General features: G+C 38.1%; 1 protein-coding gene across 2 annotated transcripts in view; it reads left to right on the top strand.

Annotated features, from left to right (window-relative positions):
- The window catches only part of ube2j1 (ubiquitin-conjugating enzyme E2, J1), a 45687-nt gene that overhangs the window by 9540 nt on the left and 18287 nt on the right, over positions 1–17860 (top strand). For both annotated transcript variants that reach the window (XM_077552484.1, XM_077552485.1), the window contains exon 6: positions 17617–17746. In XM_077552484.1, the coding sequence (XP_077408610.1) occupies positions 17617–17746 (130 nt within the window). The remainder of the gene's footprint in view (positions 1–17616; positions 17747–17860) is intronic.

Raw genomic sequence — 17860 nt, 5'->3', positions numbered from 1 at the left:
GGTAATAGACAATACCAACAATGGTAAGAATGTGACAAACAAATGTAGTAAAAATGAAAACACTATACAAAAACAGCATTCAACAGGTAAAGTAAGTAGAAACAGACAAGCGACCATACACAATTTGAAAGGTCACAAAAAAATAAGAAAAGAAAATAAATAAATAAAATTGCAGGTGCATACATTAATAAATGTATGTATTGTATAATGCATTGATTCACCAATTATAAGGACTTAACTAGTTCATGTGGAATGTGTATTTTAATAACTTTTTGAAAGACTGCCCTGACTGCATGCCACTTTATTACATCCTTTTCGGGCGTCCGGACGGGTTTTTATAAATTAATGAAATTGTCCGGTTTTCTTTGTGCGGCAAGTGGGAAGCGGAGTGCCACAGTTGGTCAGTTTACGTACCTCACTTAGCGTTCAAATACTGTCCTAGGCTGTGATGCTGGCCCAAGTATTGAGCTGCCGCACCGGAGGCGATGGGTACGAACAAAAAATGCTCTTACAACATTGTGTCATAATCATTTTTGTCAAATAAGACTTAAAATGAGTAATGTTTTCTGTGTGTTTTATTTTCTACCCATACAGAGGAGTCGTATCTGAAAATAGTTTGAATATATCAATCAATCTTTATTTGTTGGTTTGGTTAGTTGGGTTGGTTTATTGAACATATAAACATGGAAAAACATAAAACACATTGCAAGTATAAAATATAAGTTGAAGTAAAAAGTAAAAAACAAGAATCGACGGTGCGCCTAAAAGTGAGGTGCGCCTTGTGTGTGGACCAAGGTCCAAAATCTGACTGACTGTGTGAGAGGGCTTCCCCCACACATTGCTTATATACAAGAAAGGCCGACCTGACTGAGGACAGACATGAGAGCACGGAGGAGTAAACTTGGTGGCGAGTTCTCCAGCCCCTCCTCTTCCTCTCCCCCTGTCCCACTCCCCACCCCCACTTGTTCGCTCAACAATCATGACTTGTTTTGTTCAAACTTATGCCATGGCGCTAAAGCATGCATGTTCATTGAGCATGTGTCCTCTTTTTTTCTTTTTTGCTTGTTTGAGATCTTAACAAGCCACTTACAAGTTAATGATTTGATTGACAGCTCCCTCCAAAACAGAGCGGTTTGCTCGCGCAGGGAGTGAGGGAGATGGAACATGTCAAACGCAAAGGGGTGTCTGGGCTCAACTACTACATACAGTAGTGTATTGTTTCCTTTTTTCCTTTCTTTTTTAAATGCTTTATTGAATTATCACAAAAGTCACTTTGAAGTAGTCCAAGTCTACACAGTGTAGCTAAACAGATCACACCACATACTAAAGACACCAGATTGGCTTTTCCCACGCATCACCTTTCCTTCCTTATCTCCGTGACTCAAATGTGCACATCTCTCAGCCGCTGTGAAAAATGAAGTTCGGCAAATGAACGCACAGCTTACTATCATTACGGGAGGCTGGCGAACACAGACTTTACCAAGACTGGAAGGCAGCACCGTGCAAGTCATGCCACAATTTGTCAATGGATCGTGAATGCTTGGGCGAACACAAAAGCCGGCATCATTTCTGAGGACACGACGACGAGACTGACTCTGACAATGAGACGGCGTTTGATGGAGAACTTGCCCAGTTGTTTGTTTTTGATACAGAAGATCATGAGGACTATGACAGATTTGTGGATTAGGATTTATCAAAAGCACCGTCAGTACATTGTTATATGCTTCAAGTACAACTGAACTCACTGTTTACATTGTTACTTCAACCAATACTTCAACCAAACTCAGTTTTGTTCCGTTCGCTGCATTTTTAAAAATGCCCTAGCAATAGCACATGTTTTAGCATTGTATGTATGTATGTATTATATGTTTTGAGCGAGCGTATGTTTAACCGTGCCTGCGCCCAATAGTGCGGTGCGCCTTATGTGTGTGTTCAGGGGTGGATTAAAGAAATTTGGGGCCCTAGGCAAAGGTAGGCATGAGGCCCTTTCGAATGAGAAGACAGATACATATATTTTAAATAGGGATGTTCAATACCGCTTTTTTTCCCCAGACCAATACAGTTTGGAAAATGCATCATGACAAGCCTAAAAACAGGCTGGCTGCAACTCACAGGAGGAAAAAAAAGTGATGCTACATAATGTATGAACATTGTTTAAACTGTCCAAGAAGCCTTCTGCTGGCATTTTAGCTTAATGATCTGGATCACAAACATAACATCTATAAAGGGCCCTCGCAGCCCGGGGCCACTTTAGGATACTTGCACATTGGGGTACTGGCACGTTTGGGTAATGGCACATTCGAAGCAAAATTTATTTGAAAATGGCATAATAAACCTTTACATATTATGGATTGTTTTTTTGTCAGGTGCGATCACTGTGAGTTTTGCTCAATGTTACCCTCTGTAGACCCTCAAAATCAGCGTCCGTTTTATTTTTTGGCAATGAGGTTTTTTTTTTTCCATACAGGACATAATAAATGAATAAATAAATAAAAAGTATATATGTATGGATAGGTCTGATGCCACCCAAAAAAATTGAGTGGTCGAAAGTGAAAAAAATATTCATAAATGACTTATATTATTATATTATATCACTTACGAAAGTATCAAAATTTTGTACAAATGTGAAAATACCATGTGTGGGCTGATTTTTTTATTTATTTTTTGTCGACCCCAAGGGCGAGGTGGCGCTATATTTATAACCGACTATTGTTATAGGGATACCTTCAGGTCATAACTATTAACATACATGGGAAGTTTGGGAATTTTTGGAGCATGTACCGAGGAGTTATTACGTTTTTTCGTCTTTCATGGAAAAGGAAATATGAAACAAAAAAATATGATGCCCCACCACCGTCATATTGTATTTTGAAAATTCAAGATTTTCCCCTTTTCTTGACCTAAATCTTGACATGGTCCAGGCCAAGTTTGAAGTCAATCGGATCAAACGTGTAGGAGAAATGGGCAACAGAATGCCCCCTGTAAATGTGCAAAAATCGGCAACAAACGGACATTCAAAAATTTGTAACTCACTTCCTGTTCATTTTGGCATATGGGTCCAAGAGACTTTTTTGTAGGTCTTGGGCTCCCTCATATACCACATTTTTTCGTAGATCTTGCTTAAACATACAACCGGGGCTGCTTTGTTAAAATTTTCTAGGGGTCTCTAGTGAGTAATTTTTGTAAAAATCGCACAATACATGATAAAAATATTGCTAATTTTGCCAGACCAGATGTGTGTGTCAAGTTTCATGAGTTTCTGTGCATGTTTAGGCCCTCAAAATTGGCGTTGTTTTCTTGGCGAACAGTACCTTGCCACACCCACAGCGATTCACGAAAACTCACAAACTTTGTTATGACATTATGAAGGCCTAAACACTTTTCTGAGCAAATATGAGGTAGATCCAGTTAACGTGGTTGGAGAAAAAAGTTGAAGAAAAAATTTAAAAAAGAAAATAAATTTGCCAGTGGGTGGCGCTATCAGTACGAATAAATATAAGTTCGTAGATGTATTCAGACCTGGACTCTCATCAAATGTGTGAAATTTTGAGAAGATAGGATCATCTGGGTCAAGTTAACGCAGCTTTTATTGTCACGGTGAATCATCAGACTTCGCGGCACAGTAATGGCCACGCCCTTTGGCGAAATGTTACAATATTCAGTGTTGGGCATGATCAACATCTTAAGGCTTTTCTGACAAAATTTCAACTGGATCTAAAAAAACACAAAAGCAACTTATTTATTTTCTATGTTAGTAGATATTGCTTCTACGAGTTCCATGACTGCGATTGAGGTGGTCCGTTTTTCTCCAAACCCATATTGATTTTCACTTAAAAGCTTATGTTTCTCAATAAAATTGTCCACTCTATATGAAAATATTTTTTCTAGAATTTCTGAGAACTGTGGCAGCTGTGATATTTGTCTATAATTAGTGAATGTGCCATTTTCATGAATAGGAATAACTTTTGCTATTTTAATTTTTGATGGAAATATACCGGCTTTAAAGGTCCCATCGTATAAAAATGCACTTTAGTGGGATTTTCTATCAATAATATGTATCCCCAGACTGTCTACAATCCAACCAGGTATGAAAAAGGTCCGTCCACGACTTCTTTATCTTTCTCCTCCTATCTAAATTGTGTGCTTCAAACGGGCATATTAAACTTCCGTAACCGTTTGACGTCACTAAGTCACAGAAGTGCACTCGACCACGCCCCCCTCGGGTTAGTGGAAACGCCTCTGGTAAAGGTTTGTCACGCCCACATAAATTTGAGAAGCTGACTGCTTACGCTCCGTGGAGAGCAATGGAGAAACTTAACTATCAGGAACAAGTGGTTGCTACCTTCATCCGATTCTTTGAGAAGACAGTAGATTAATGACATTTTTGAAGGACGTGTCCCGAAAGCATTTCCCGAAGGACTGTTTTGTTAATGAAAAGCCTGTTCAGAGCTGGATTTGCAAACATAATGGATCGGTCCCAGCGGGCGGTGTGTGAGTGTGACACAACTGCAAATGTGAAAGATGTAAGTTTAACATTTTATTTGGAAAATAGTTAGTGTCTGAAGTAGAAGCTACATTTGTCGTGTGGAGGTTGTTTGGTTACAAGAGGTCAGATATGATAAAGCAGACGGTGGTTGGATAATAAAGCACCTCCGGAGCATCCCATGGTCGCTGGAGCATGCCTTGGGTAAAATCTGGGCATTTGTCGGCCCTCTACCTCCGGAACAAAAAGTGGAGAGATGGCACCGACACTGTTGGAAAGCCGAGTCCGGTGATGTGTTTGTCTATGGTAGGACTTAGTGTTCCGGAGATACGGGGAACGGAAATCCCCCAAATCTCCCCCTTTTATTATTATTATTATTATTATTATTATTATTATTCACGTATTGTTTTGCCAAGATACAATCCGCGGTGGACATTGGGATCATCGTTTGAATAGACGTCAGACCAGTTATGTTTTTCTAAATCCAACTTAAAGGCAGCCACGAAGCGTTGTGTTCTTAGTCTTGTTTCTGATGTGTAAGTTATTGTTGGTTTTATTTTTTTTTATCAAAATAGTTTTGGAAAATTGCAAAGACCGGATCTATTAATGTAGCTTTATCAGTTGTTTTTCTACTAGGATTCATAATTGCAAGGAATAGACTATTACTATACATTGTATTTATAAAATCAGTTGTTTTCTTGTTTTTCCTCCTTTTTTTTTGAGAGAGAGCTCAGTAATGTTCGTTCGGTAATCTTACCGATTCAACATGTCATCATCATTGCTCTCTCTTTTTTTTTTGTATGTGCGGGTGCGTGTGTGTATATGTGCGGGCGTGTGAGTGTGTGCTCATTAATTCACCAAAAACCTGTTAAAAATCCCATACCGTTCACCTAAACCGAATACTTCAGAATCCTGCTAGAGTCGTGAAGTTGTCAGGAGACCCAAGGAAGGATCAAAGAAAAGAAAGAAAAGTTAAATCCAGCACCGACCAGACATCACCTACTTCGCACCAACCAGGTTACCAACCAGAATCTTTCACCAACCCCAGAAACATCTAATTCCATCAAATTAGTGAGACCTCAAGAGACCAAAGGAAAGACTGAGAAAAAGAAGGAAGGATAGATGAAGCCTCCACCAATTCAATGACCAGAGGAAGAAGCAGATTGTGTTTGAATTTCGATAGATGCTGGTGTGGTGGATCTGGCATGCATGAAAACCTCCACCAAAGAGGGCAGCCATTGACCCCGGCCAGGACAGAGCAAACACAACCCCCCAGGGCCCCCCAGGCCACGGCAGCGCCAAGGCACAACCCCCGGGCCCCGCAGGGGCAACCGGCCGGAGAGCGAGCCCGGAGCGCCCCCCCACCCCAACACGGCCCGCGCCCCAATCCCAACACAGCAGAACGGCGCACGGCAGTCCCACCAGGCCAAGGGGCGGCGGCAGGGCAGCAGGGAGAGTGGGGAGGAGGAGGAAGGGTGATGAGGGAGAAGGGACCCGGGAGACGGAGGAAGACGGGCGGGGAGAGGCGAGGAGGGAGAGGCGGCAACGTTTGTTTACGTGGTAAGTCAGTTGTTGTTAGGTCACCTAGCAAACCCTAACCCTAACCCTAGCGGAACGTTTTTCTAAGACTTTAGTGCATAACCATAAAGCATTCAAATAAGTGTCGGCAGTGTTTTGGAAACACTGGAGACGAATGTTGGAGTCGGAGAGTAATATATGTTCTATAAATAATTTTATATTGGATAAGTTGTAAATTTGTGTGTTTTGCCATTTTAAATACGTTTTCACAAACTTGAACCCAAAAGTCAAATTCGGGAGCTATAGACAAGTCTGTCTCCCATTTCAAAAAGGGTAAATACATTTTTATCAGTTTAAAGTAACATATATTTTTGAGAGGTTTTTTGTTGTTGTCGGAGAAAGCTTTGTAATATATTTAGCTAAAACAGGCGGTTGGAGCGTACCCCGATGTGTTGGAATTTGTTTCTTTATCATATTTTTAACTTGCAGATAATGTAAACAATTTCAGTTTTTTTATTTTGTATTTTAGGAGCAATTTTGTATATGATATAAACATATTATCTGAGAAAAGATGGTGGAGATGTGTAATTCCTTTCTGCTCCCACACACCTAAATAAAATGATTGGTTGTTAAGTTGAAAGTCGGGGTTATGCCATATGGGAGAAAGCACGCAGGGCTCCGTTTGGGCTTTTGTAATTTCTAGTGCCTTCCACCAGGCGGTCAGGGTGGCGGAAATCATTGGGTTTTTAAAATAATTGTGTCGCTTAATCGATGTTGTAATAAAGAGTAAATCTAAAATTCTGAGGTTGTTGCAATCCTTCTGTTCTAGTTCCAGCCAACAGTTAGTATTTCTGTTGGGTTGTGTCCGTAGGATGAGATATTGTAGCTGGTTAGCTATATAGTGCCTCTAGACCAGACATGGGCAAACACCGGCCCGCGGGCCAAATACGGCCCGTTATGCTTTTCAATCCGGCCCGCCGAACTTATCCAATAAGGCTAGAAAAAAATTCAAAATCATTAATTTAATTTTGTCCCTGCAATGCCACGTTTCACAAATAGGTGGCACCAGGATTTTTATTGTGGGTGGGCCTGAGGAAAAATGGGCGGGCCAGAGAAAATTCCCTTCACGTCCCTAATAGTGCTTTACCGCGGGTAGCAAGGACAGCGATTTACTTTCTTTTCTTGTTGCCATCTGACCCCGTCTGTAGAAATGAGCGTGTCCGCTGGTTAAGTTTGGGAAGAGTGTTACAACGAGTGTGGGAGCTCAAAGAGGAGATTAGCTCGTTTTTGGAGTTAATGGGAAAATCCGAAGAATATTCCGAGTTGAGTGACGTGAACTGGCTTTCTGACTTTGCGTTTGCTGTGGACATATTTTTACACCTGAATGAGCAGAACGTGAAGCTACAGGGGAAAGATCAGTTTGTGCACAACATGTACACAAATGTGAGCGCCTTCAAATCCAAGCTGATTTTATTCTCCAGACAAATGGCAAACAAATCTTTCGCTCATTTCCCCACACTAGCCGTGCAGAAAGGGACCATCCAAAACACGGATAAATACTGCAAATCACTGGACGACCTGCACAGAGAATTCTGCCGTCGCTTCTCTGATTTTAAACAAATTGCCTCATCACTTCAGCTGGTGTCCTGTCCCCTGTCACAAGAGCCTGAAACAGCACCGCCGGAGCTGCAGTTGGAACTGATCGATCTTCAGTCCGACTCTGCTTTAAAGGAGAAGTTCAAGTCTCTTAAACTAAATGACTTTTATGCCTCACTGAACGAAGCCGCATTTCCAAACCTCCGGAGGACGGCACAGAAGATGCTGGTGTTGTTTGGCTCGACCTACGTGTGTGAGCAGACGTTCAGCATCATGAACATCAATAAAGGCCGTCACAGATCCAAGTTAACTGACCAACACCTCAGATCTATCCTGAGAATTGCCACAACAAAACTAACTCCAGACTTTGATGTACTGGCAAAAAAGGGAGACCAACAACACTGTTCCCACTGAAATTTGTGAGTTTTTCTACTTATGTTCTGTTATGGAAAATAAATAGAAAGTGCGTATTTTAATTGAGTGTGCCTTTATGCACAGCAGTGGAGTAGAAATGTTTTGACATTGAGTATTTCGTTGGGTAATATGTTTTGAATGTTGAAAGTGTTCATCTTTTTTCAATAAATCTTGATTTCTTTAACTTTACGCCTTGAATTGAAATCTATTAAAAATAGATGCAATCACCAGGTTTGACAGATCGCAGAGTATGTGCTATTATAATCTAATTACATTTCTCCTCCCAAAATAGTGTGTAAATGCCGCATCTCGCATATTCATTGAGGCAAACGTACTACCTGGATTAGGGCTATTTTATAATAATAATAATAATAATAATAATAATAATACATTTCATTTAAAAACAGCACCTTTCAGAACACCCCAAGGTCACTTTACAAAGCATAAAAACACAGCAAAAGATAAAAATGAAGCTATTGGAAAAGCTGTTTTAAATAAGTGGATTTTGCACATTTGAAAAACGCAGTCCTTAGTGCACACTATAAGTAAATCGGGTTGTACATTTATCTGTGTGTGTTTACTGTGCTATGAGGTCCAAATGCTCCTGGTCCGGCCCATCTGTCAAAATTTCAAACCCATTGTGGCCCGCAAGTCAAAAAGTTTGCCCACCCCTGCTCTAGACCGCCTTTGGATTTACATTTCTGAAGAGTAGATGGACTAATCTTTGCGTTTTTTTTTTATTCCAGTAGAATTTTGTAACGGCCGAGTCCAACGACTGGAACCAGTTAGACGTAGGTTTGAATGGAATCATTGAGAAAAAATAATTTTAACGGTGGCTATTTGTCCTATTAGAGAAATGGGATGATTATTCCAGCACTCCAAGTCACTGTAAAGAAGTGTGAGTTTAAATGAATTAAATCAGTTAATTTAGGTGAGATTTTTTTTATCCCTAAGTATTTTAAATTACCTATAGAAAATGAGTAGTGTGGTTACTGGCTTGCAGGGTTCCATGCATTTTCTGTAATAGGTAGATTTTGTCCAGTTAATAGAATAATCTGATAAATTTGATGATTTAGTTATTAAGTTAAATACATCCTCTAACGAGATAGCTTTTTTATTTATTAAATAAAATATCATCGGCATATAGATTAATTTTGTGTTCTGTTACCCCGGAGTAAATTCCTTGAATCCTTCTTTCCTGGCGTATAGCTAATGCAAGCGGCTCAATAAATATCGCAAATAATAAAGGGGACAATGGGCATCCCTGTCTTGTGCCTCTTTGTAGAGTAAAACTCTGAGATGTAATCCCATTAGTAGTAACTGTAGCTTTAGGAGAATCATATAATACTGACACTACAGTGAATAAATGACTTCCCAAAGCCGACCTTTAATAAAGCCTGTTTGGTCGCTATGAATGATTGTCGAGATTACTGTTTCTAGTCTAGATGCGAAGGCCTTAGCGATAATTTTAATATCAGTGTTAATTAGTGAAATCGGACGCTAACTTGACGAAAGGGTGGGGTCTTTTTCTGGCTTTAATAAAAGTTTAATTGCTGCTGTGTTCATGTGTGGATGTATGTAACCATTAGTTTTAATTTTTGTTACTACTCTTAAGAATAATGGCGCAAGCATTAACCAAAAGTGCTTAAAAATGACAGCCGGATAACCATCCGGGCCAGGTGCTCTGCCATTAGGCATACTATCCAGAGCATTGTACAGCTCGTTTATAGTGAGTGGCGCATCTAACATATCTTTATATTCAGTAGATAACTGAGGTATATTTAAGATACTGAGGAATGCCTCAATTTGCTCAGGTTAGGCTTGTTAGTTTCTGAGTATAGGTTTCAATAATAGTTATAAAAAATGTGATTAGTTTCTTCTGGTGATTATGTGCATTCACCAGTTGTCCCTTTAATAGCCGTTATAAGAGATTTTTCCCGATTGCGTTGAAGTTGGTTTGCAAGAAATTTACCTGATTTGTTATTATATTCAATGTTGTATCTCAATTGTTGTATTATAAACTCTGTCTTTTTGGATAACATATCCATAATTACCGCTTTCCCAGCTTCCCAGAGAAGAGATGGAGATAAGTCTGGAGAGTCATTTATTTCCAAAAAGTCTGCCCACTCTCTTTCAATTTTGTCAAACTCTGCGTCATTTAGCAGTGAGATGTTAAAACGCCATGTCGGGGGTGGTTTAAAGGTATAATCAACTTGTAGGGTGAGGGATACTGGTTCATGGTCGCTAATAATAATAGGATGTATTTTTATACCAATTTTATCAGCAATAGAATTATTTGTAAGAAAAAAATCCATTCTTGAATATGACCGGTGCACCGCGGAAAAGAAGGTAAATTCCTTCTTAGTCGGGTTTTTAAGTGTCCAGCTGTCGACGAGGCCAAAATCATCCATATATTCTCCTATTACTTTAGTAGATTGTAATTGCCTTATACATGTTGTATTATTAGAATGCTCTATTAATAGATTTAAGACTGTGTTAAAGTCTCCTCCAATAATAACAGTAGAGTTCGCTGCTAAATCAAACAGCTGAGAGAAAAATTCATGGAAAAAGGCCGGATCATCATTATTAGGGGCATATAAATTACCAAATGTATATATTTTATTAAATATAGTCACCTGAATAATAATGTATCGGCCTTCTGGGTCTGTTACTATATTATTTAGAGTAAAGAATAAATTCTAATGTATGAGTATACAGACTCCTGTATCTTTGTCTCCTGTTATAAGGGGCAGAGTACACTTGACTAAAATTCTTGTCAATAAGTATTTTTTCTTCAGATTTTTGTAGGTGTTTTTTTTTAGGAGACAAATATCAGCTTTTAATTTTAAGAGATGGTCTAATTTTTTAAAATTCTTTTTGCCTGTGAGCAAGCGCCACACACATTCCAGGAAACCAGAACTAATTTATGCATACAAATAATATAAACTCAGTCCTCAGTTCCATCTGTATAGGCCACTGTTAATATTGGCATGTTTTTGGATGGAATCAAAGTGGTTAGGTGGTCAGTGAATATAACTGTGAAAAAACGGAGAGGGAGGTGGACGTGAAGGAAATTGGCGGGGGATTAAACATGTAACAATACACCAGAAAATGGTAACCTAAGCGAATTTCTTTTGTTTAAATATATTTTAGATATAGTTATGTATTAATATTATATTTGTAATATAGCCTATTCATAATAAGTATTCATATTTTAGGTTTTATAACCACATATATATATGTATACATCTAATAATCAAACAAAGTTGAGTTCCACCAATGCCAATTAGAACAGCCAGGGAGTGGAGTTGGGGCCATCGATGTATAGCTTATCAACGACCATCGTAGTCCGTTTACCCTCCTGCCTATTTTGTCTCATTATGGGAAACAGTACCTTTTGCCGCTCATTAATCTCTCTTGGGAATTGGTCATTCATCCCTAAAGAGGTCCCTTTAAGCTCCCGTCCTTTACTTTTAACAAATTATTTCTGTTTAAAATGCTCAAACTTAGCGATGATAGGACGGGGTTCGTTGCCCCTACGGGCTCCAACCCTATGTACACGGTGAAAAGAGATATTATTTACCGTCTCGAGAAATTTTTAACAATGTTGTCATATATTTTTTTTTATCTCGGCCTCTGGATTGTCAGAAGTGTTCTCAGATATGCCAGAGAATATTAACTCAGCATTATCTCGTTGGAGGTTACTTACCTGTTGGCCGACGAATTCCAAACTCACCTTTAATTCCTTTGATATATTTTTTTGTTTATGTAGTCCAGCATACTGACCTAAACGTCCGTAGTAGCTAGATCATCCGTGTCCGTCGATGAGTAATTTTTTATCTTCTTGCAAGGTTTCTTGTAGGAAGGATCCTCCATTGCGCAGTTGTAAAAGTATCCGTCGATGAAACGTTCGAGGTCCTCCACGCTGGGTGGTATTTCAAATCTGCCGTATGAAAGAGAGAAGAGAAAAGCCAAATTATATGGTGGTTAAATTCGGATTTGGTTTAGCAAAATAGAGCTTGTTCTATTTTAGCAGTAGGGCGCCGCCATGTTGGGTATTCCTGGTCTCGCTGCAGGTCTCGCGATAGTCACAGCATCTCGCCATCACAGGCCCTCTCGCTAGTTGTTTTCTGATGCCCATTCAAATTTAACAAGTCACCTTTTTATAGCACTTTTCATGCAAAAAAAATGCATCTCAAAGTGCTTTCCATAGTTTAAAATAAATCCACAGCCACAATACTGACCCATTAAAAAAAAAGTGCATAAACAAACATAAAAAAAAAAGGCTCATCACAGGGCAACCTAGCAACGAAAACACTATCTCAGGGAGCCCTCTGCGCCAGGAGAGGGCCAAAAGCTGCAGCTGCAGACCCAACCCCAGCTTCTGCCGCAGAGGGCTCCCCGTATGTGTGTGTCCTGACTCTTGGAATGATTAAAAGTAGGGCTTGGCAATATGGCCCAAAATTCATATCACGATATAAACTGCATTCCTTCATGGTAACAGTATATATCACGGTATATAATTAAGTGTTTTTTTTTTAAATAAATAATTTGCTTACGATTTACATAGTCTTTTATAGAAGTGATATGGATTTAAAAAAACAATGAAAGAATAAATGTACTTACTTTGGATAACAACATTTATTGTGCAAATCTCAAATCAAAATTGAAAGTCAGCACTCTGGTGCAAAATAGTGTTCAATGTTTTGTTTAATGCCTGTTTAAAGGGGACTATAGTAAATGGTGCTCCTATTTTTTATGGTAAATGTTATAAGAACTATGTAAAACAGCAGGTTTATCTTTATTTATTTTTGTTCTTTGACATACCAACAACTAGAATTAAAGATGGAAGCCTAGTAGATGTTTCGGTATATAGAGTTGGACCATTGATTGTAATTAAGTGAAAAACAAAACAACAAAAAACAGTGACATCTCACCCATCATTCTTCTTATGTATGCCAGCTTTTATAGATGGATAGAAAGCTTACATTGTTTAGATATTTGAAATGATTAATGCATTGATAGGCTTTTTTCTGTCTGAGTTTGAAATGTTCGACAGTGTATGAATGCAGCTGCAGTTTGGCTTGCCAAACACTGTCATTTGTTTACGCTTCCATTAGTGGCTAGTTGCTAACGCTGCAGACTTGTGTATCATACAATGACAGACTAACTAACAGACTAATTTAACAGATTCATTAACTTTCTTAGCATCTGTAATTGGCAATTATATATAATTTTGAGGTGGTGTCGTGTTGATGTTGGAAGTCGACCGTCGCGTGAGTCAAGCTGGCGAGCCGTGCGCCATGACGCAGATATGATGATGTAATCAACATGAACTACTGCGATAAGATGGTAGAGTCAAAATCTCTACCTTCGGCAAAATGTATACCTTATATTGAACATACCATTTATATCGCCCAGCCCTAATTAAAAGGCCGGTGCCAGAGGATCTTAGGGCTCGCAAGGGTTCATAAGGTAAAAGGAGTTCTGAACGATATGAAGGCCCAAGACTCGCTTCCTGACCATGATAGAGGTAGGATGCATTTTATCGCTCCACGAGTTCACTCACGAGGCGCCAGCTGACAACAACTCCATTGTATTTTTTCAACATGCCTAGTGGGAAAAGAGCAGACAAAACGGACGAGATGGAGGACTTAAAGTCTTCTATTAAAAAATTGGAGAGCACCATATCCTATGCTCCAAAAACCAAACCAAAACAAGACCTTCTGATGGAAATCCAACAGATGCAGATTAAGAATCAATAACTTGTGAAGGTGATAAAAGACAAAGATCGGCGCATTGCAGACTTGTAGAAGCTGACACAAGAGCTTGATCAAAATGCACGCACCAACGATCTCATCATCACAGGGATGGAAGTTAGACTGCACACGTATGCACAAGCTGCGGCCCGAAGAAGTGCCTGATCTGAATCCTGACAACCGAACAGCTGAGCACCAGATGATTGCCAAACAGCAACAATTGTGAATAACAGTGGAATCGCAGCACATTCAAGAGTGCTACCTGCTTCCATCTCGAGGGAGAAAACCACCAATGGTCCTCATAAAGCTCATTGACAGAAAGAGCAAAATTGCTCTCCTCAAGCAAGGCCCAAAGTTTGAAAGGTCAAGATGTCTATCTGAATGAAAATGTGACCAAAAAGAATGCTGAAATAGCAAGAAAGGCACGTCAACTGAAGAAAGGTGGAAAAATTGTGGCGACCTGGAACGCAAACTGCAAGATCCTCATCAAAACACGAGATATGAAAACCATGGTGATTAAAAGCAGACATTTTATAGGAGGCTTAGGTCAGATCAAAATATTACTGCATTTAGAAATTATTTGTTAATTCAAAATTGGAATTGTGTCTATGATGCAATGGACGTGAATACAGTGTATGGTTGTTTCATAAACAAACTTGAGCAAATTTATGATAAACACTGTCCAGTAAAGATATTTCATATAAAAAAAATCCCCCCCAAAAAAAACAAGGATGACTAAGTCTCTTATAAATGCTTGTAGAAAAAATAACAACATATAAGATATTTATTAACCAAAAAACAAAACAGGCAGAAGTTAGATACAAGAAATATCGTAATAAACTAAATGCTATTTTAAGAATCTGTAACAAACTGTATTATACTAAATTGTTGGAGGACAACAAACATTATACTTGCAAGTTATGGAATATCATGAACGAGATTATTAAGAAAAAAAAAAGTTTGATACGGTAAATCATGAAATATTATTTTTAAAATGAGAGAGAATCCGAATTAGAGGTGTAGCTTTAGACTGGATACAAAACTATTTATCTAAAAGATATCAATATGTGATCGGAGGGAGCACGTCAAATAGACTCAAAGTCGCATGTGGTGTACCCCAGGGCTCAGTTTTGGGTCCTAAATTGTTTATACTATACATAAATGACATATGCAAGGTCTCCAGTGTCTAAAAAATTGTACTCTTTGCTGATGATACAAATATTTTCTGTGCAGGTGAGGATTTAAACAAGCTGGCCCAAAGTGTAAAAGAAGAATTGTACAAGCTGCAACAATGGTTTAATGCAAACAAATTGTCACTGAATCTTTATTAATCTAAAAATTTATGTTATTTGGTAAAAAATGACTTAAAGAAACTATAAACATTCAAGTCAGCAATTTGAATATCGAACGTCTTAGAGAACACAAGGTATTGGGAATAATAATCGATGACTTGTTAACATGGAATACTCGTATAAGTCAACAAAAAAAAAAAAATCAGGCCAGGGAATCGAAATAAGATTTGAGAGGGAAACATGTATTCGTAGAAAGATATATCAGAACAACACTAAAATCATTTTCGATCTACTGGTGTACAACAATGGAATAACTTAGATCTTGGAGTAACCAACACAGGGACATTGGCTGGCTTTAAAAAAAGTATAAAGAACTTATATTTAACAGATACACTGATGAAATCCATAAATTCTGATATGATGACATTTGCACACAAGGTCAAAATCTGGGTGAAAACCCTGAACTGTAAACAAGGCTTGGTGGCCCGAGAGAGAAAGGATTGGACTCTGTCTATGATCTTCAAGTGCTAAAAAAACTATTTTTGTATTTTTCTTTATATGTGGCATAAAAGTGAGCTCAGAGTCCAAAATAACACCCAGGTTATTGACCTGAGGTTAGGGTTGTAGGGACATTGCACATATTTTAGTTAAGACTTTCCCTCTCTAGGCCTCAGGACCGATTATTAAAACTTCAGTCTTGTGGCATATGGCATCTTGGAGTAAACTGAGTATCATTTAAGTATTTTAAAGTTGGGCCGAGTGTCCTCCCCTTTTTTTATTATTATTATTATTTTTTTAATTATTATTATTTTTTTTATTTTTTTTTATAATGAAAATATGGTCATCCTAGTACACTCACCTGCCGACACACACATTTGTAATTGGTGTGTGCGTCTCAATTTACGACTGCCTACCTAGAGCTCACTGCACGTCACTGGGAGTGAGTCTTCCTTGCTCTTGCCCTTGCTCAGCCCTATTTAAAACCCCTGGGCGTTATTTGTACATTTTCTGGCTTTTTTCTGTTTTTCACCAAAGAAAAAGCATTTGAAAAAAATACACTAGGGACCTGACATTTTACCAGGATTGTTTTAAAATGTAGAAGTTCAAATTGGCGCCATGCTGTAATTTATAATTATTACTAAACAGGAGGGAGAGATTCACACGAAATTGTTGTAATATAATGCCCGATTTTGGCTCATTGACTCCTATTATAAATCACAGTTTTTGATATGCTGTAAACCCGATGTGTGTTATAATGCATTTTCCGTGATTACTGATGCAATCGCTTCTTTGACGAGTCATAAACATGAAAATAGAGGAATTTGTGTGTTTAGAGTGTTAACCAAAGGCTAATAAATGAATACAAAATGCATGCATAAAAAAATTCTATTGTTATGACTTATGGACTTGTTTGAGCCTCTAACTATGTCATATGAAATATATAAATTATTCTTTTATTTTATATATATATACACCATAGTTAGTCTTGCTATTAGCATAATACTGCTATTGTTGTCCATAGGGGGCATTAAAAAAAAAATAAAAAATAAAAACTATATATGTGTAGATAGGTCTGATGCCACTGAACATTTTGAGTGGTTGAAAGTGAGAAAAATTTAAAGTTATCTCACTTCAAAGGAAATGCCAGATTTTGGCAAAAATTACAAGAATTTAATCAAACTATAATAACGCCCAGGGGTTAAAACACAACAGTGTCTTTTAAAGTTTGTTTCAATGAAACATGTTGAACAGATGATGGAATTGAAAAAAAGTGTGTAATTGCCTGAGATTAATCTTGCAGCTGGACGACTGTAAACATATTTAAACAATAAATAACGTACAGTGAACAGTTTCTGAGTGGTTGTTTTCTCCTGCCGTTCTTTCTTCTGATTGGATTTTGTGAATTTTTGTCTGTGTTTTCATTTTCGTTTTAGTTATTGACAAAATTGTGAGTCAATTATAGTTATCGTCATCGTCTGAATTAATGGCTTTTATTTTAGTTAAGATTTGTGACGAAAAATATGACACCATTTTTTGGGCGACAAAATTATTACTGGATGCTACACTGTTTGTACATTTTTACTAAAGACTGTGGACGCACCTCGGTATTGAAACCCATATTTACAGTGGCTCAAGCCAACACACTCCAGCTAGGACAAATATGTCAGTGGTCTCTTGTAACGTGCAAGAGATGAAAACTTTTATTGGGCTATTTATCGATAAGGGGGTCACACATTATTATATATCTTTTAAATCATCAAACTTCCCGCAAGAAAATAAAATAAAACGATAAACAATATACAATGATTTAAACAAAAATAATGTGTGAAAGTCTGTATTATGCACACATTATGATTAAAAAGTTGGCCTGTAAATCTGAGTCCATTTTGATTGTTTTACCAGTTGTATTTTACAGAAGTGTTCAATTCAATGATCAAAGAAACATATTAGAAATGTCTTTGATTCCACATATACTTTCTATTTGGTGATTTTTACATTAATTACAACTTGCACTGTGTGCACTCCTGGTTATATTAAATTCATTCTATTGCAGGTCCCAGGATTTTTGCTGTGAGACATGTAGCTGTACGTTGCACTCAGCACTCTTGCCTCTGACCCCAAACAGCAACCTCAGCCCAGAGGACCACATGGCAAATGAGCTAGCTCAACAGATCAACTTCAAGGTACAGAATAATTTGGGTCACATGGAAATGCCTAGATAATGTTGTAATATTGTACTGTAATATGCCTAGTAATCGTTTTATTTGTAGTTTTTAACATTATTTCACTATGTGTCC

Source organism: Vanacampus margaritifer, chromosome 19 (assembly GCF_051991255.1).
Source record: "Vanacampus margaritifer isolate UIUO_Vmar chromosome 19, RoL_Vmar_1.0, whole genome shotgun sequence".
NCBI classification, from domain to species: domain Eukaryota; kingdom Metazoa; phylum Chordata; class Actinopteri; order Syngnathiformes; family Syngnathidae; genus Vanacampus; species Vanacampus margaritifer.
This window is presented reverse-complemented; position numbering and strand designations above follow the sequence as displayed.